We start from the raw sequence: 19,609 nt of genomic DNA, 5'->3' as shown, positions 1-19,609 counted from the left end.
AGCGGGAGCCCGACAATTGGAACATCGCGTCATCTTTTTGGCAGTTGCAAAATTCACCGCAAAAATACACCAAATCAAACCGGGCAAAAGATGACAGCATGGGTAGAAAGTTAACCGGACTTTACCGAAATTGCTGTCCACTCGTTCCCGGTTGCTGTGTGTGGGGGGGGGGGGGGGGGGTGATCTTTAAAGTTGTGACTTCTTTTTAAAACTCCCACACAGCCGAACAGTGCCGGCCACACAGTTTTCCCGTGCCACTTGTCGTTTTCATATTTGTCTTAGAAGTGTCCCGTTGCTTTTACACCGCACAGACGTGCTGGTTTTTTTTTTCTCTGATCATGGGATGTATTTTTTGGTGATTTTTTTATGATACTTCGCTACACTGAACTGTTCTCTGGCCGTTCAAGCACCTTCATGTTTTTTGTTGTTATTATTTTTGCTACACGTTGGCACACTTCCACAAATTGTGCGTTATGATTTCGCGGCATTGATTTTGTTCTTGTTTGGCGCGGTTCCTTTTTTGGCACTGTTGGTGCTGCTGGTGTGCTGTTACACGTGTGTTACACGGGCCCGCTTCGGATGAGTGATTTCGTTTGCTTATCTTGTCCCGCCCGATGGACGCAATAGGGAAACGCAGCAAAGTGTGGAAGTATCGTAACGTGGTTGTTGTTTGCTATTATCGCTGATTATTGTCCATAAAAATTTGTGAGCATTTTCGGGATGAGGTTTACGTTTTCGTGCAATAAACGCTTACAAATTAATGCTTAAGAAATGAGCTGATGGAGTTTGTGGTAACTTACCATTAAAGCTAGTAACGATATTTTTATGTTCATAGTTGTGCCGAGTAGTTCTGCCGGTGGAAAAACAGGAATCCTTTCGTGTTGCGATGGAATAACTCAATCAAAAGACTCTTATTTCACACTGCCGATTATTGTTTTCACTCACAAATAGGCACACACGCGATTAGTTCACTGATAGGCGATAAGAAAGATCAATGGATGATAAGTGATAAGTTTAAGAGTTAAACCAGTTTTTCCCATTCCCAATTCACGTCATTCGATCTAAATTGATTCAAAATTGCATCGCCATAGACACAACAAACAGCAAAAAGGAAACAGATTTCTTCTGTTTTGAAGCAGTAGGAAGCAACAATTTTGCCTCCAAACAGAAGCTGAATAATTTAGGCAGTTTGGCCACAAGACCATCACCAGGAGGTGCGCCAAAATGATTGATGAGCTATTAATTTAGATTTCGCGCCAAACTCCCGATCTCGATGCCATCGCACCGAACGCGCTTCACCCGCTCATAAATGTTTTTTTCTTTTTCCACCTGGATTTTCGATACAATTCACGCAATGATCTAGATTATTTATATTATTATTATCATTATTATTAGTTTCCATAACGATTGGGCCCGCGCCGAAAAAAACCGCGGAAACGGAAATTCGTTGATCCGTGGTTTTCGCTCCGCGGGTATCAACGGTTATGATGGCTAACGGCGAAAAAAAAAAAAACAGATAAACCCGATAAGTATTGGGGCAGGGCAATACTGCGACCACTGCCCGGTTGCCAGTAGGGCCAAACGAAATTGAGAAACGGGAAATACATCGGTTACAATCTATACTAGCTATAGCTAGATAAACCACCGGTAAACGGTTTTTACTCGCAATGAAGCGCCTAAAGCGGGCTGGTATTAAATAAATCTTGCTCGCGTGCAAAGCAAAGAGGCTCGATCTTAAACGCAACGTGCTTTATCGGGAGTAAGGAAAGAATGAAAAATATATCTCTTAAAAAAACTAAATTATGAGTCACTTCACGTAAGTAAAAACGAAAAATCTTCTTCTAGTAGTCAACCGTGGCCCGCACTAACAAGCACAACAAGCCGTTACACTTCACTACCGCGTCGTCACACGTCAATAGTTTTCCGACCGCTACAGAATCCGAATCTCGCAATCGCAACTCACGCTTCCTCGGGGAACAAAAATCGTCTTCAAACCGTCTGCAAAGCACCGTGAACGTGCGCGGAAAAACTATCACACGAAACGACGACTATCCACCGCGGTCGTCAGAGCTTAACTGAACGGACGGATTTCGGTGTATGAACTCTTTTTACTTCGTTCCCCCCCTCGGATTGGACCGGAGCATGATCGGTGGAAAGCGTGCGGTGTGGAAACGGTGAGGGCGCGCATACGCACACCGGCTGATGGACGCTTTCGTACGGTTGCAAGCTGGTGAGAAAGAGAGCGAACAGGTGAGAAGAAATGAATCACTAAGAGCTTACTGAGCCGGTTTCTCTGCTTCACTTAGTAGATGCACAGGTGAATCGACTTTTATTTATTTTGTATATTTATGTACTTTTCATGTTTCATGTTTATTTCGAGTTGTACTACGTATTTTATTAATTTATTTACTTATTTATTATTACTTACTTTTTAGTAAATAAGTTTTAGAGAAAGAGAGCGAACAGGTGAGAAGAAATTAATTACTAAGAGCTTACTGAGGCGGTTTCTCTGCTTCACTTAGTAGATGCACAGGTGAATCGATTTTTATTTATTTTGTTTATTTATGTACTTTTCATGTTTCATGTTTATTTCGAGTTGTACTACGTATTTTATTAATTTATTTACTTATTTATTATTACTTACTTTTTAGTTTTCACTTCTTACTTTTTATTTAACTAGCTTTTATTTAACTTTTTATTTAACTAACTATTTAACTTATTTAACTTTTTTTATTTACTTATATTAAACAGTGTACATTAATGGTCATTTAAGTTCTACTTTAATTTTAGGAACAATATTGATTACAATAAATTATTCCATTTCAAAAGTCATTCTACTTTACTTATATCGAAATAAAGGTTTATGTAAATGTTTTGGTTTATTCTACAACAAACTTTATAATCATATGATTTTTGTATAATATTTTTTCGAGAAATATTTAAAAAAATAATGTCCCTTTTTATTTAAATTGTGCCTAACTTTAGAAGCTATGATGATTAAAATAAATTATTTTGTTTAATTTTTCTGTCTTGTTAATGTTTCATTTGTCCTTAATTAAGTTTTTATAGAGATTTTAGAATTTATAGAAAAACAACTTTAACACATCATGATTTTTGTAAAATATTTTTAGCAAATATTTAACTATGTCTCAACAGTTGTACAACATTCTCTTTCAACCAGTGTGACTGCCTCCATCATATCGACGAGTTCGACGAAGAAGGCATCATAGACAGCGAAGGAAACAAGGCCGTTGATGCGTCGGGTAATGGAGGGTCTCTCCCAAGTCTCTCCAGATGGGGATGATGCTGGCTAGATTCACAACCCCCGATCGTAGAAGCTTTCGGGCTTTCTTCGTTTCGCCACTAGCGAATGATCGCGTGAATCGGAAAAAAAACACGGAAGCAGAAGGAAACCCTCGCAAGAAAACGCACGGATTTAAGTAACTGAAAAGCTAGAGGCAGGTATCACCAGAGCGAATGTGGGTAATGGAGGCCAGGACCAGGAAAAAGGAACCGAAAGATTGCAAGATGAATGCGAGAAAATCGTCAAACAACCCTGCACAATGAAACGCGCAGTACGGAAGAGAAAAGGAGAGAGAGAGCGTTGAAGTTGCATATCAGGAAAATGGAATACTTTGCCGTTCGGGAACACAGGGAACTCCGACATCGGGAAAACAGATGAAACGGGATGCTCCTCGTATGAAGCAACGACTTGCACTCGAGCATGATGCAGAATCGAAAGTGAATATCTGTGTGTCGAGCGGGCATTTGGCACGAAACGAAAGCCCCCGAAGGAATTGTTAATGAAAACAAGCTCGAGAGAACCGTTTTGCATTGGAAAGGAAAATTAACGCCAACCATTAAGAATACATACGGGCTGATGGGCTTTTCCCTCCTCGAGCAGCGGAGAGTTTTCGCTGCTTTCCATCATGTGATCCACAGCAGGACACTGATCGGCGGCCAGTAACTCACGCGATTGCGCGTTCCTAATCATGTTTCTCGTTCATGCAGGCAAATCGGAATGATCGGACGGTAGAGTGGGCACAAATGTTTCTGGAACGGTCCGTGTCATGTGTCCCAGATTATGGCCCCGATCGTTCCCGATGCCATTTGTCCGCAACAAGTGCACACGTCTCAATTAGATGAGTTTTATGTTTATGTACCTGGTTTCTCGTGTTGGTGGTGTAAGTATTCTTCAAGACCTGCACATTAATCAACGTTATGATGAGCATGTTGCAATGCGGCACAAGTAATAAACTGGCCAGACCATTCCTGACCAGAAAACCGAATGAAGATTGTTCTAATTTTTTTTTTCGGAGCTTTACGACCGGGAACTTTTCATTCCCTGGATTCCGTTGCTTCCAGAGAGTCGTAAACGTGAGGTAAAGCTGTAAAGTTAATATCATTTGACACTTCGTAAATGTGGTTTTGTGTTCAGCTTAAACGGACATCTTCAAAATTGCAGTCTGAATCGACAACGAGGTCATAAGAAATTATGATACGTTCAACAGTTCCGTAGGATAAACCCGTGGCGTAATGTTGTAAATTATACATTTATGCGTTCGACTAGTTACCTTCGAAGCAAACAGTTTTGATGCGAAGCATTACCTTTGGATTGCTCCATTACTTATACAAATCCCCTTCGAAATCACTCAGATTTATCAACGCCAATTCCACCCCTTGTTGGTTTATGGCCACATTCACATATGAGGCACATACAAACACCGGTACCGTCAGGAAAACCGGCTTGGAAAATAGAACATTGGTGCGAAAGTAAACATCGTCACCGTTTCCGTTAATTCCATTCCGCCATTCCGCGTGGAAAGTGTCTTTCACTTTTTCCCCTCCCAAAACGGCAAAGGAAACAACAGGAATGGAGCAAGGAAAAACGTAAATAAACAAAACCGGAAATAGCAGCAATCGGTCGCACGATCCGATCGAATCATCAGCGATCAGCGGTGCAGTTGCAGGCGGACTTTTACTACCACCGCACGATCGCACGAACCGACGGTGTGCGTGACGCATATCTGGCACAGCACCAGGTAGGACAGTGTCCCGACCGTACCGAACCGGCTGACCGTAATCGTTCGAATCCTTCAGACGGTAAGTTTCCCAACGATCGGACCCGACTCAATGACATCGTAAAACATACGTGGCCAACGTATCGTCACCATCCAGAACGATCGTGCCAGTTTTAAAATGAGCTCCCGTGAATTCCCACATGATGATTTTATTTCCACGATTGAAGAACGTTTATGGGCAACAATTTAGCCGTAGGGTAGACACCCCCTTCAACACCTTCGAAGGGCGGTTCATCCACAGAGATAGCGTTAGAAATTATGGACAAGACTAGAATTGTCCACCACTATTTCCCGAAAGCTCCATGTGGTGTGCCTTGAGGGAGTCTTCTGATTTAAAAAGCTTCAATGTTGAGCACTAAAGTCTAACGAGTTGCATTTAATGCATCATGTTTTCGTCTCTACGGGCATATAGTTTACGTCAGTGCAGAACATTTTCTTTCTTTTACTCTGCCCATATTCACTCAAAATTATCGCATCCGCTCGATCGTTCAATATCCTCTAGGCAATAAACATGAAGCCGTGGTAACACTAGCCAGTCTACGACCGTTGGCAAATATGCATGTACTTTGTGCGTTGCATAATGATCGAACGCATTCGCAAATATGTACAGCTGAAGAAAATCCTTCCCCATAATCTGTCTGGGCGCGCTTCCAGTCCTGCATACATGCGGGTAAGTGCGCGTTTCTTTTTCTGCTTCTGCTTCCATGTTACCTGAACGTGTTAAACTTGACATGCTGCTCGTGCGTTGCATATCAAATGCAATCCATTTCCGCTGAAAATGAATCAATCCCGTACGTTCGATCAGACACGGTTGGGGTTTTATTGCATGTACAAAAAAACTGTTGCTCTCCATTGGTGGGTGTGTTGTGTCGTCGGTCTTTGGTGAGGTCTCCGACCTTGGCCATGATGAACGGCGTGTAAAGGAAGTGGCAAATTTCATGTCTGTACAGTCGGTGCGGTATCGATTTTCCTGGCTAGGGGTAGATGTTTTAGGGGTGGACGTACTTATCTACATAAACATAAATTTCAATTTCGAGTGCAATATGAACATAATGTTTGCCACTACTTGACTTACTTTTAGTATACCATAATACTGATGATGATGATGATGATGATGATGATGATGATGATGTTTTATGTAATTCTATAGTTCAAATGCAAAAAAAATTGTGCAACTCATCCGAACCACACTGTACGTGTTGCGAAAGGTTGCCCACAGATGTCGCTTTTATGCTAATTTTGTTGAATTATTTTCTTGCTTTTAGTATAGTATCTGTGTAACGGCAATTTAATAGAATACATATTATAACTTAAACAGTTTTTACTTTGTAAAACAATTTGATACAAAATGAAATGAGTCACATTTTCGTTGGACCACCCGGTGCAAATGTCAATTAGTCGGCCAAAACACGAACTTTGACAGCCCGAGCAGCTCCAAATGTCAAGCATCGCATTCTCACATTTTACGCAAAAAAACAGCTCAGAAACGGCGTGAAAATAATCCTTCCAAATAAAGGAATCCCTTCCCGTATCCTGGTTGGCCAGTGGTGAAAAGGTAAACGTTACCCATTTTCCTACTGCCTGCAATCCGGCTCACTAACAGCACCAGCACGATGGCAACACAAACCGCCACGGTAGCCACCGGCAGCACTAGCGGCAAACCGCAGGAGAAGAAAAGCCAGGAAAAAATCGCAACCGAGTTTCAGCAGCTGCGGAATCAGCAACTAAATTTGGTCAACAACCTAAACGCGATCGAGATGGATCTCAAAGAGCACAAGTGAGTGGAGTGTGAAATTTGCGATTCCGTGATGAAAATTGTCCCTAGCCGACATTAAATGCATGGAATTTGTGGTTTTTGAGCGATTTCTTCCCTCCGTAATCTTTGCTCCCTGGGCCGGCAGCATTCTAATGTTCGCTTTGCTTCCATTTCAGAACTGTCATCGACACACTGAAGGTGGTGGAACCTAGTCGAAAATGCTTCCGATTAGTTGGTGGCGTGCTGGTGGAACAAACCGTGGAGGTTGTGCTACCGCAGCTGGAGATGAACAAAACCCAGCTGGAGAAGCTGATCGAGGAGGGCAAGGAACAAATCACCAAAAAAGGCATCGAGATCAATCAGTACAAGGATGAGCACAATATCAAAATGCGGGGACAGGAACCGACACCACCGGTAGAAAGCGAGAAGGAAAATGCTGCCGATGATAAATCGAGCGGCAATCGGAACGTTCTGGTGGGCAACCTATAGACAGGTTGTGGCCATGTATGTGTGTTTTCCCTGCTAGCTTTTGTTTTCCTTGTTTCCCGCCTCCTGTGGTATTGCCGTTTCCGATGTGTCCTTTGTCGGGTGGAGCAGGTTCCCCCCGATTGACAAATCGGCCATGAATGATCATTAGGAAAGGAGTTCTATAACACACGCACCACAACGTTCTTCCACAACTTAAGGATCGGATGGTGGTGGTTAGACAGGGCTCTAGATTGCAGAATTGAATTGTCCTACTCAAAACATACAACATCATTTAAATCCATCGCTCCAACACACACCATTCACCTGCGCACAGTTGCTCTTACGCGAACAAATGAGAAGAAAGGGCTCGTTCGGGATTGTTAATTTAAAGAGTAAGCACCGATTGAACGAAGTGAAGATAAAAAAAAACGGACGAAATAAGATGCAATAACATAAATGCGTTTGTTTTTCGATGATTCAAGACGATTTCACCCAAAATAAGGCACCCCGGTACACATGGTAACGATCCAATAATGATTTATTGTTGTGATACAATAAGAACTTAACTAAGAGAAGTGCAAACGATCGCCCACGCGACATGGACTCTGATCTGCTTGTAAATGCTACATTTTGCATTGTTTGCGTCTTGTACAACGTGATTCACTTACTATGCTACCCAAATATTTCCCAAATCTAAACAGCTTAATATCTATTCGTGGTGTGCGCGTTGCCATGGAAATGGTTATGTGCTAGAACCATAACACACATCAGGGTTTGCATCGTTTTCGAGTGTAAATTTTGTTTGCGTCGAATCTGGTCGGCGTTGTTTCCTTCCAGGTCTATTGTTGATAGTTGCTTATCTGTGCTGTCCGTGCCGTATCATGCTGGAACTGCAGCTAACTTCCGGTGAGAGTGAAAACTTCTTCCATCTGACCGTTACCGGTCAGCTCGAGTCTGCCTACTTCCCGATGGGTCCGGATGGAAGTGGACTGTTCTGTCGGTACGATATAGTCGCCGGTCCGGATTGGGAGCTCGTGTCCGGTCTCCGATCGGCCGTTACCCAGAGTGCACGGACCGAAACCGATTACCGAACGGTGGTGTTTAACATGCCGATTGAGTTTACGATGAAATCCACCAACCCGTACGGTTGGCCGCAGATTGTCTTCAGCCTGTACGGGGCAAACATATGGAACGTGGAAACGAATCGAGGATATGCGCGGGTTCACTGTCCGCTCAGCGGTGGCAGCGGTTCGTCGGCGGAGCGTACCATACGGGCGCCACTCTTTATCCCGAAGTACTCCAACATGTGCTCGGCGGCGATGAGCTGGATCAGTGGCGTAAATCCGGAAATGCGTGACCCCAAGATTCTGACCGACGGTTCCAAACACATGGGCCTCGCGTGCGAAACCTACGGTGAGCTGGTGATACGACTGCAGACCATTTCGCGCGGCACCAGCCAGATGGCGCTCGACTGGGGCCAAACGACCGTGGACGACCGGTATTGAGATGGATGTTTCCCAGTGCAATATGACTGGTTGGCTTAATGAATAAAAGGCACACTTAACACGCTAGATGTAGTTGCAAGATTTGTCGGATGAGTTTTGGCCTTTTTCTTCTTGCTGCGGTTCCACTAATCTTCCAAACGCGGCATCCTCAAATGTACATTGGCACGAACGGTTCGCTCGTGATGATCGGATCCGTCCGGTAGCCGCGCGTAATAATCGGCAACTGGTCCGGTTCGCGTGATTCCATCGTGCGAGACTCGAGCGTCGGTTCGTGATTAAACTGCTTCCGGTAGAACTCGCTCTTGCCACCGGTTTTCTCCACCAGCATGATGTTCTTGATGAGGATTTCATGCGACACCGCCTTGCACATATCGTACACGGTCAGCGCGGCGATCGAAACCGCCGTCAGTGCCTCCATCTCAACGCCCGTCTTGCCATCACACTTCACCTTCGCCAAGATGTGCACCTCGTTGGTGGAACTGTTCAGGCTCGTTTCGACCTTAATCGACGACAGTGGAATGTTGTGGCAAAGCGGTATCAGATCGGACGTTTTCTTCGCCGCCACGATCGCGGCCATCTGTGAGATCGAGAGTACGTCCCCCTTTTTGAGCTCGTTGTTTTCGATCAGGGCCGCAATGGTTGGGCCCACGTACACGGTGGCTTGTGCCTTGGCGACCCGCTTGGTCGACACCTTATCGTCTACGTCGACCATCGTTGCCCGGCCCGTGTGCTCGTCCACGTGACTGAGGGAAGAGTATCGTCTGCATTGCAGCCCGCCTGCGTGGGCCAGTGTGGTGGGGCGGTGTGATGCGCTGTGTAGAAATGATGTCGAAAGTGCCGATGCTCCTGTGTGCGGGAAGGGAACAGAAACGATCGTCAGTTGCAGTACGAAAGTTCGCGATCAATGATCATAAATCAATCAATGAAATAACAATTTAAGTACTTCGTCACCAGGAAGGTTAACCAACCTCAGCATCTGATATCATAAAATAGATTTAAAATATATAATATAGAAAACCCCAACGAGCTAAATAAGCCTCAAGGGTAGTGATCGATTTTGAATCCCATTGATCGAATCAGTGTCTCACACCTACAAACATTCGATCGACAAAACATTTTGCGCAGCAGAAATGAAGCCAACCTTGGAAGGAATTGCCTTCTTTTATGCACACAAAAAGCGCATGTGTGTCCGAATTCGCTCATGAGTGCACGAAAGGAACGACCCCTACTGGAACGCACCAGAAATTATACCGCAGTGTAACGGTGACTTCCTTCACGCATTTTCTTCCGGTTAACCTTTCGCGGTGACGAAGACAACACACACGAAGCACATCCCACGATCATTCCGCACCGTTTGCGCCAACGCGCATCGATCGTGGCCCGGCATTCGGCGTGTTTGTTTATCGTCGGTTATGCTTTTTGCCACCCGGCAAAATTGGCACGCACACATCGCGAAAATACGCAGTCTCCCCCCTTCGCTATGGGTGTATACATTCGAGCGGTGTAGCCTCGTCAGATAAACGCGAAATATGTTTCGCGGGCTCACAAATACTGAACAACCCAATTCGATGCGTTCGTCACTGGCGGCCGTAATGTGTTTGCCCGACGTGAGCACCAATACGCCCGGGAGGTCATAGAACCCATTCTCTAATGCTGGGCAAACGTAGTTGTGGTCTATTAAGGTGGCCACTTGCCGACGTGTTCGTCTCTTACCCTCTGCTGCGGTCTCTTGCTAAACCTAAAGGGTGATCGTCATCACGATCAATTGAAGGAAGTAAGGGGTTGGGGTGGTTTGCTGTGTTCGCTTTTCACTATCCTGCACTGGTTCCGAAACTATCCACCGATCAGTATCATCGGTCGGTTTTCCATCTGCGAAAGATTGAGCATTCCTGCGAAGGAAAATATGGGGGAGGGAGTTTAAAGTATAGCACAAAAAAAACCAACGCAAAAAAACACACACAGTTAAGGACGCGTACAAGCACCCTTCTGCCGGAAGCAGATGGGGTGATGACGAAAATGGAAGGTTCAGGTGCACCTTGGATCGTAACCGGAATGCATTAAAAAAACCAGTTACCTCCCGTGTTGCATCGTTTAGCTTCTCTCTTTTTTTCGCTCTCACACGCACTGCTTCCTTCCATGCGTCACTAACCTGCGTGCTGTTTCTTTTTGCGCTTGACGGCGGCCGAGATGAGACAGCGCAGATCGTCCTCGGTGCAGCCGGGGCTGCGAAGGGCATCGCGCAGGGACACCTCGGTGTTGCCGAACAGGCACACCTTCAGGTTGCCGTCGGCCGTGATGCGCAACCGGTTGCAACTGCCACAGAAATGTTCCGTCATCGAGGTAATGAACCCCATCTGGCCCCGGTACCCCGGCACGCGGTACGCTTTGGACGTATCGTTCGGTCCGTTCGGTAGCGGTTCAAACGCGGGATAGCGGGCCCGTATCGTATCGAGCATCGTGCGATACGACACCATCTTGTCCGTGTCCCACCGGTTACCGGTAAAGGGCATGTACTCGATGAACCGCACGTCCACGTTCCGATCCCGCGTCAACTCGACAAAGTCACAAATCTCATCATCATTGAAGCCTGCAGTGAGGGGTGGGTGGGTGGGGGGGGGGGGAAGGTGGGGATGGAGAAAAACAAAAGACGGGTGGGGTTCAGCGCTCCAGCGAATCGGAAGTGGGTTGCGGGTAGTGTCACAGCAAAAACAATGGCCACAGTGAGTGCCGCTAACCCCCCGCTAACAGAAAGACTGGAAGTTGTCGATCGCGAACGAATTGTCGATCGTGATCGTAACAAACAGTTAGTAGGCAATCGCTTCTAAAAACAAAGAGCGTGCGCGGGGAAGGTTACATGAACTGTGTAACCTTAGAATCGGATTGCCGACCACGATTAATTCACCTTATGAAGCGCACTACACGCAATGGAAATGAGTTTCTTAACAAAACAACGATATGCAGCGTTACCAATATACAAGGGCATTGTATTGAGGGTGTTCACACATCAGAACGCTAAATGGGATGAGGGGTTTTGTGTTCCAAATATATCGCCTTGCACTTATTATCACATTCCTCCCCCAGTTAAGCCCCTATCTGACCTAATTGGGACCCTTTCTCTCGGGCGCTTATCGTTCACAGACGCTTATCAATCTTCCACGATGAAGGTTGTTACACTTCGGTTGTAATCTTGCAGCCCGATCGTGCTGCCTAATCCAAAACGATTCACTTTTTACCCCAAATCAACAAGTTCACTCTTTCGCCCATTTCCAGTCTCTCTCGTTAATAACGTTTCGTGTGCGTTTCACTCATATCTGCACAGCGCACTGTTTTCTTTGCGTCACTACCACCGTCGATAAAGGTGCTAAAACGGAAAAGGATGCAATTCTCATCATGCAGGCAGAACTTACCCTTCATCAGCACGCAGTTCACCTTCGGCCGATAGCCGAGCTGGATCGCCAGGTCAATACCGGCCATTACCCGTTCCCAGCCCTTCCGGCGGGTTATCTGCTCGTACCGGGCCGCACGTAGCGTGTCCAGGCTGACGTTTATAGCGTCGAGCCCGGCGCGCTGCAGCCCCACCAGTTGCCGCGTTAACATTAGTCCGTTCGTGGTGATGCCGACACTCTCGAGCAGCGGATTGGTGGCCTTCAGTTGGCCAACGATCTCGGTTAAATCTTTGCGCACGGTTGGTTCACCACCGGTTAGTCGGATCTTCCGCACGCCTTCGGTCACGAATAGGTTCGCAAGCCGTATAACCTCCGCACTGGTTAGTAGTTGATCTTTCTGGGTCAGTTGTACACCTTCGGCGGGCATACAATACTTGCAGCGTAGGTTGCACCGTTCGGTGAGCGATATTCGCAGGTAGCTGTGAAACCGTCCGAAGCTGTCGATTAGCGATGTATCGTTCGCGGGTTGCTTCCGATCGCGTTGGCTTGTCGATTTGTTCTGAAAGCAAAAACCAGACCCGATCCACTGTAGTGAGACGCCGCACACTGTACGTTAATACGGGCCTAATGGGGCGGCCGAAACGGATGGTGTGTTGGTGAGCGGGGCACATTTACGTTATATTTGTAAACAACGAGCGGAACTGCACGTACGCACACCAGCCCGAAACCGGAGGAACGCTACGCACACACCAGAGCATAGGCATCCGTCGCAACATACCCACCCAACCGGACCACCATCCTTCTTATCTTTTATGCTATTTATGTTGCTGTGTGGTATGCTATGCGTAGTGAAGAGTGAAAGAGCTTCAAACTCTGCCATCGCTGGAAAGCTGTGTGCGTGTGAATGGGACAACGTTTCGGGACGAAAGTGAAGACGTGACCAGCGACAGGCTTTCGGAACGGCGGTTATTACGCATGTACATCTATTCCCAAACCACCTAAAAGGGCTTCGGACGCACGGAAACTTCACGAACACAGTGGAACGTTTCGGTTTTTATGTTTTCATTGCAACCATTATATGCTGGGACGCTCCCATGCTGGTGACCGAATTTTGAATCTGCGATTTGTTTTGAACATCAGTTTTGGAGGTCAGGGTTAGATGCGTTGCGTTTTTCTGGAAAGTATGGTTGTAATATGTTATTTGTTTATATTAGCAAAGGGGATGTTTTTTTTAACGCTATTTAGTTTTTGGGGGAGAAAAAAATCCTCCTCTCGTTGTGATGGGAATGTAAGTCTATTTTTATCACATAAAATGTTAATTTTTGCACCGATTTGCAGCAAGGTAAATATTGATGTTTACTGCTTGATCGAACCGAGCACAGATTGGCAACAAACTTCATCTTGATCAGCTTTCCTTTAGCATGCGCTCGCTAACAGTGTCTAATTGAATGAAATCACAATTTACTCATCTGGTTCGTTAGAGGGACATTGAGCAGCTTCTGGTGCTTGACGACTGGGGGAAAAAGAAACTCAACAATAGATTTAGCGAAAATATTTTTTCGCTGTTTGCTGTTAGTGATGGCAGGAGAGATACAAACGGCATCTACTCGCTAGATTCTCAGCAACTTGCCCGAAGCTGTTAGGTGAATGTTTTGTGCAAACTCATGATTCACTTGAACTGTGTTTTTGTAGACAACCCTCAAAGGCATACTGTTGACAAGAGGTACATTATTGCCGATCGAAGGCACTGCTATTTTAAGTATATTTAAAGAGAACACACGGGAAACACTTTAACGGGGCAAATATTTTAATGAGGCGCTTACGGATTTCTAAGGACCCAATTCATTATTGGTAAAGAAATGGAATTTCTTCACGTATTTTGAAGGTTTCTTGAAACTATGGCCTATTTTAATGCTTCAAATCGACAAATGTGTTACAAGTTTTAGATTTTAAGATTCAATTGTTGAAATATAATTCGCCCCATTATTTGGCTGTTTTTCATTGTTTTGCGATTCCCGATCGTTCGTGTTCATCACACAACCGGATTTGATCGCACGAATTATTAGCTCGAGCATCAACCACGATCCTATGCGATCGAGCTCAATTAAACGATATCCGAACTAAAATTTCATACCAATGTGTACACCTCTTCACTCTCAGCCATGTAAACATCGCGAACTTGCGATTGAAGGCCGCTTCCAATCAAGACACTCTGTGTATCCCCGGCCCGGACTCGTTAGCTCACCTTATCAGCACTATCAACTGTCGATGCCGGTGCTGCTGATGACGGAGTGGTGTCCAAAGATTGCGGCCGGTTACCGCTAGGTTCGCCCGATAAGCTTGGCCTTGCCGTGTGAAAAAACTGTTGCGTCGGTAGCACCCATCGCTTGCAGCTATCCTTAAAACTGTTTGCACTTATCGAACGTTTCAACACTTGGTGCATTGTTGCTACACTATATATCACATTGGTTTAGAACCTGTTTTCTGAATAGTCTTGTTGCTGTATACAGCGAGAGTTTAAAAAATGGTTAAAAAAGAATCAACAATATTAGGCCACAAGTGTGTTTAAAAATAATAACAACACTCTCCAAATCAACGACGGAAGCAACAGGTGTGACAATTGGGGAGCACAATGACATTACGCGAGAGTTTTTAGTACAAAATAGATCTGGCCCGGCGCAGCTGTCATCCTCTGCGTAGTTTGACAGCTGAGCCGTTGGAGGAGGATTTGATTTTGTATTTGAATGAAAAACAATACGTATTTTGTTAAAATTTGAGAATAACTATGTGAATTCATTGCCCTGATGGCTGTGGTTTTGTTGATAGTGTAGTGGCGATATTCCACTGATACTTATCCTACCTGTTGGGAGGATGAATGATATTTCTAAATTAGGGGGAGAAAAGAAGTCAGCCTTTGTTCTCCATGTGAAGGGCTCTTGACTTTGTCCTGGTTTGGTATACTTACACACCTTTAGCTTTGAAGGTAAACGAGGTTGGTTTGTTTGTTATCCAAAGACACGGTGTTGGAAAAGTGACAAACTCAGGCAGTTTATGCAAAGATGAACATAGAAACCAAGTCGAACAAGCGTTACCATCAAACTACCATCGGATAACCATCGGACTACTATCGAATAACCATCGGATAACCATCGGAGAACCATCAGGTAACCATCGGACAACCATCGTATAATCATCAGATAATTATTGGATCGGAATTAATCCGATGGTTAGGATTATCATCGGTTTACCTTCAGATAAAAGCGTAAAATGGCAGGTACACCGGTCCAGATATATCTTGTACTAAAAATTCTCGCATGTTTTCATTTTCCTCTCGTGTGACAAAAGCGATTCGTCAAATAAGACTTGTTTCGTTGAATTGTGCAGGGGTTTTCGCAGAGAAGGGTTTTCCAGTAGACTTTGCCGAGGGTTTTGTGTTTGAATTAATAAAATTAAATTGAATACAGTTGCACGCCGATTATCCGAGCTCGAAAATGTAAATGTATAATGTATGTAGAGATGGGCTGTTTTTTTAAACTCATTAACTGAAAAAAGTTCTTGGATTATTTTACGCTGGAATTAAGCATGCGAATGTAGAGGTAAGTTTCTTCTAGTTTTGAACCCAACACAAAACAGTTGAATAATTGACTATCCATACCTGTCGGGTAATTTTGCAAGAAATATTAAGAAAGAATTGCTGATGTTATGACATTTTCAAAAGAAAGTGGCAACTTTTGTAAAAACAGGGCATTTATGAATAGGGCAAGTAGCGTAAGAGATGGTGGCAGTTGATGTCCATAATATAGTCCCTAATTCTGCTTTCAAAGGTGATACAACTCACTCCCTCTCTCAAAGTACATCAGAAAGTTAAGATCGAAACCCTGTGATATTCAAGGTCCCACCAAAGGTTGAAATAGAAAATCACCTTTGAATTAATCTGTTCAATTGCTGCTTAAAATGCGTCAAAGTGCGTATTTACCGAATCAAACTATTAATTGATTGTCTACCTACCGAAAAGGGACATCGTGGCGTCTAATTATCCCATGGCGTCGAGCGTTTTGTTGCACACGATTAGGTTCAAACGCTGTTGCGGCTTGTTAGTCAGCGCAATCGTCTCATCTTACCGACCGGACAGCTCTACGCCGCAAATAATATGTAAAACGTACGATCAACCAATCCAAGATTACGCGCTGCTGATAACATTGGACCAGATATTAAAGCTGCAAAATTTATGACGGTTCAGGTTCGTTCGGCAAAGCGACCGATGCCGCGATTGAACGCGTGAGAAACGATGTTTTCGGCTTCCCGCGAACCGAAACCGCGATCGTACGCACAGGACGTGAACGTGAAGGAGCACCGTTTTGGTGACCGATGCGTTGGCCGCTGATATCTATCCATCATATCTCGTATTCGCATCTCGATTTTCCCCAAACACAAAACCATCGACACGGGCATCGGAAGGCGGTGAGTGCGGAAGGGTGTGAGAGAGAAAAAAACCTTAAACACAAGTCCGACCGATCAAACTGGATTCTGCGGCCAAATCTCGCCCCCCTCTCCTCCCCGCCCCAAAAAACCGATGGCGAAAGACACCCCAAAAAAGTTACGAACTACGAAAAAAAATACGTAAAAGAATGCGAGTCTCATCAAACAGCGCACCATAGGTGTCTTGATTAGGGCCATAAATCTGGCTCTTTGCCTGCGCTACACCATACCGAATGGTGCGTGCGGCATTTTCGACATTGGCGGCATAGTTCGGTGGAATGCTTAGGCCCCGGTCCGGGTCCCCGAAATCGCGGAGCATCCTCACGGCATGGGAAGAAATCTCGTACGAATCTCGTAATTCGCCTCGTTTTGGCTTATTGGCAATAAAACAATTGAAATTTGATACAGTTGTCCTGGGATGGCACCGCCGGTAGAATGGTGCGAAAGAATATCGCAAGAATTCTAGCCCTGAGAAGTCGACCGATCAGCACACACACACGGGTAGCGTATATGCGTCGCAGCGGAATCAGTCCGGGGTGGAGTAAGATGGTGGGTTTTTATTGAATTTTCTCGTTACCATACGTGTAGCGTGCGTAAACGAATACCTGGGGTAGTTTCATATTGTAAATGCATTAACAATGCAGTGGATTCCTACATTTCGCTCATTCTTATCGCGTTCAACCGTGTGCCGGGATTGTACGGGAAACGAAAAACTTCAACACAAGCGACGAACCCGACGAACTCGACTATGGCTCGAGAGCGACAATCACACGCAAAGCCGCGCGTAACCTCAGCTCGAGAGGATCTGAACAAAGCAACAGCCGTGCGGTGAAAAGGTATCAAGCCAAACCGCACACGCACTTTACCATTTTCCTAACCAACCAGCACGTAGCCGCTCTAAGCTGGTGGTTCAAAGCGAATCTTACGGCGAACCAAAAAAAAAAGCTAAATAAAAAGGATGCCTCAAGCACCCGTCGCATGGACGGCGAAAGGCGTGCGGCAACTGGGCCGGCGGGAGGAAAAATCTAAAATACGCAATCTGTCACAGGCGGCGCAAGATCAAAGGGGGAAAATGTTGCGTAGAGAGACACATTTTACCCTCTTTCGCTACGGCTCATCTCCGCCGATGATATGATTCATTATACGCCGCACGTTGCCTTTCCGCCTGCCGGCCATTCCCAATTCCCCTCCCCCCCCTCCCCCCTCTCCCGCAAACACCTCTTCTGCCCTCTTCCACCGGACACCGTTCTCCGGTGTCTCGTTTCCTTGTGCGATCAGGGGGCGACAGCGGTGTCGGTGCCCGGGTCGCGTCACGCCAAAGATGCGCCCTTCCAACAGCAAGGGAGAATTTGTGAAAGGGAAAAGAGAAAAGTGGCGCAGCGGTGATTTTGAAACTCAATACAGCGTAGTTTTTAGCCGGAGAAATGTGTAGCCGTGAAAGGAACACTACATTTGACTATTCCACCCCGAAACCCGTACCGCATTGTGGTTGTCGTTTGACCCGCGTGGCGCTTTTGTACAACCGTACAACATTTACATAAACGGGTCGGTTCGGTTGTGCATTCGGGAATTAATCGGGCAAATTTTATGATCCCTTCGCCTCGGCAAACTGCAGCACACTTAATGCGAAGGATAAGAAACTATTTTTCGTGCTTGCGCGAAACATATCTTCCCAAAAATAACCCCGGCAAGGATGTAGGTCGCGTACGGTGCGAGGTAAAACAAACAACAAAAAGGCTAACCGCGGCGGAATCTTCAAAGGAGGCGAGGCTTTGATTTGGTTTTATTTAGGCGGTTTTGTTCGGTTCGATTCGCATCCGTACCACCTTGGCCAGCTTCCGCAACATTGTATGTTTGGACCAAAGATGAATGTTTTCTGTCATGGCGGGCTCGGGTTTTGTTGCTTTGTAGCACGCAACCGATCCCTTCGAACCGGTTAAGCGCTTAAAACACCAGAACTAGGTGCTCACAAACACAAACACACACACAAAATAACGCTGCAGAAATGGTAGTGATATTTGAAAGTTATCTTGAATTACAAAAAAAAATGGTAGATGGTTTTTTTCCTTGACGATTTATAAAGTCGTCATTAATCAACATAAAAAGAGCTTAATTTGAATGCCTAAAGAGAATTTATATTGTTCGTCCTTTCATAGAATAATTTGTAATAAAATTAATGGTGGTATTAATTAATCCGATCATTCTCGGGATAATGTCATAAAGAATAATTCTTGATTAAGTTCTAATTGATCTGCATTGTCTGCATTGATGGAGCATTGCGAGTTGAATTGTCACGTGTCTTTTAATTTAAATATCTTGAAGTCTTACTGATGAAGGATATTCAGTTAAACTATATCTAATCTAGACCGGGACAATTGCATCTCAAGTGAATTATGTCAAGTTAATAGCTCCTCATAGCAACGTCTCAAGCTATAATTGGTAACATATTATTCTCGTCCTTGTGTCTATATTATCCACTTAATACTTGGAATCCAAATCAGGATTGTTCTTGAGACATGCATTATGCACTTCACTTCACTTTTCACTGTTTAAGAAATCGTTGGTGTAGTTTAATACTTTCAAATAGTTGCATTGTTTGAACATTTGTCCAGCATTTGAGTGTATCCTTACACACCGGGAGTACGAAAACTTAACCGAAGTGGTTTATAATTTTGGACATTGTTGATGCCCTCTTTTTAGTCTCGATTTTATCCGTACCTCGCATGCCACAAATCGACCAAAACTGGCATGCTGTTTTTGGTACTTAGCTATTAAACTATCATCTGGTCTCATTGTAAACAAACTGGACATTTAAATTTAATAAATACAGCTTTTTAGGAAAGAGAAGTTTTGCAATTTCAATGTCGTGCAATGGGTTAAACGCTGATAAACATAGCCTTGTCCTGTATTGTCTTCTGAATTGGATCTTTCTGA

General features: G+C 44.8%; 3 protein-coding genes across 4 annotated transcripts; 2 read left to right on the top strand and 1 right to left on the bottom strand.

Annotated features, from left to right (window-relative positions):
* The first annotated feature begins 6,533 nt into the window (after nt 1-6,533).
* LOC128302227 (probable prefoldin subunit 2) lies at nt 6,534-7,736 on the top strand. Its single transcript, XM_053038998.1, has 2 exons — nt 6,534-6,858; nt 7,014-7,736. Exons 1-2 carry the CDS (start codon nt 6,695-6,697, stop codon nt 7,324-7,326), a joined length of 477 nt encoding a protein of 158 aa, XP_052894958.1. The 5' UTR covers nt 6,534-6,694; the 3' UTR covers nt 7,327-7,736.
* Nucleotides 7,737-7,825: 89 nt separating this feature from the next.
* Nucleotides 7,826-14,760, bottom strand: LOC128302225 (molybdenum cofactor biosynthesis protein 1). Of its 2 annotated transcripts, XR_008287370.1 has the most exons (5): nt 14,442-14,760; nt 12,218-12,755; nt 10,960-11,397; nt 10,524-10,699; nt 9,548-9,656 (listed from the first exon to the last, which is right to left on the bottom strand). XR_008287370.1 is itself a non-coding variant. In XM_053038995.1 (4 exons), the coding sequence occupies exons 1-4, from the start codon at nt 14,637-14,639 to the stop codon at nt 8,959-8,961; spliced, it is 1,872 nt and encodes a 623-aa protein (XP_052894955.1). In that variant the 5' UTR covers nt 14,640-14,760; the 3' UTR covers nt 7,826-8,958. The 2 variants fall into 2 exon arrangements, 1 of the variants encoding a protein (XP_052894955.1); XM_053038995.1 differs by lacking the exon at nt 10,524-10,699 and having other exon boundaries at nt 7,826-9,656.
* On the top strand, nt 8,187-8,868 carry LOC128302226 (B9 domain-containing protein 1). Its single transcript, XM_053038997.1, has one exon. It carries the CDS (start codon nt 8,187-8,189, stop codon nt 8,808-8,810), a length of 624 nt encoding a protein of 207 aa, XP_052894957.1. The 3' UTR covers nt 8,811-8,868.
* Nucleotides 14,761-19,609: the final 4,849 nt, after the last annotated feature.

Source organism: Anopheles moucheti, chromosome 3 (genome assembly GCF_943734755.1).
Source record: "Anopheles moucheti chromosome 3, idAnoMoucSN_F20_07, whole genome shotgun sequence".
Lineage (NCBI taxonomy): Eukaryota > Metazoa > Arthropoda > Insecta > Diptera > Culicidae > Anopheles > Anopheles moucheti.
Note: the sequence above shows the minus strand (reverse complement) of the source record. Positions and strands in the feature narration are given on the sequence as shown.

Coding starts and splice junctions, on each gene's coding strand:
- LOC128302227 (XM_053038998.1), top strand. CDS start 6,695: ATGGCAACACAAACCGCCACGGTAGCCACCGGCAGCACTAGCGGCAAA. Junction 6,859..7,013: donor ATGGATCTCAAAGAGCACAA/GTGAGTGGAGTG, acceptor CTTCCATTTCAG/AACTGTCATCGACACACTGA.
- LOC128302226 (XM_053038997.1), top strand. CDS start 8,187: ATGCTGGAACTGCAGCTAACTTCCGGTGAGAGTGAAAACTTCTTCCAT.
- LOC128302225 (XM_053038995.1), bottom strand. CDS start 14,639: ATGCACCAAGTGTTGAAACGTTCGATAAGTGCAAACAGTTTTAAGGAT. Junction 12,756..14,441: donor CAGTTGATAGTGCTGATAAG/GTGAGCTAACGA, acceptor TTTTGCTTTCAG/AACAAATCGACAAGCCAACG. Junction 11,398..12,217: donor GAACTGCGTGCTGATGAAGG/GTAAGTTCTGCC, acceptor CCCTCACTGCAG/GCTTCAATGATGATGAGATT.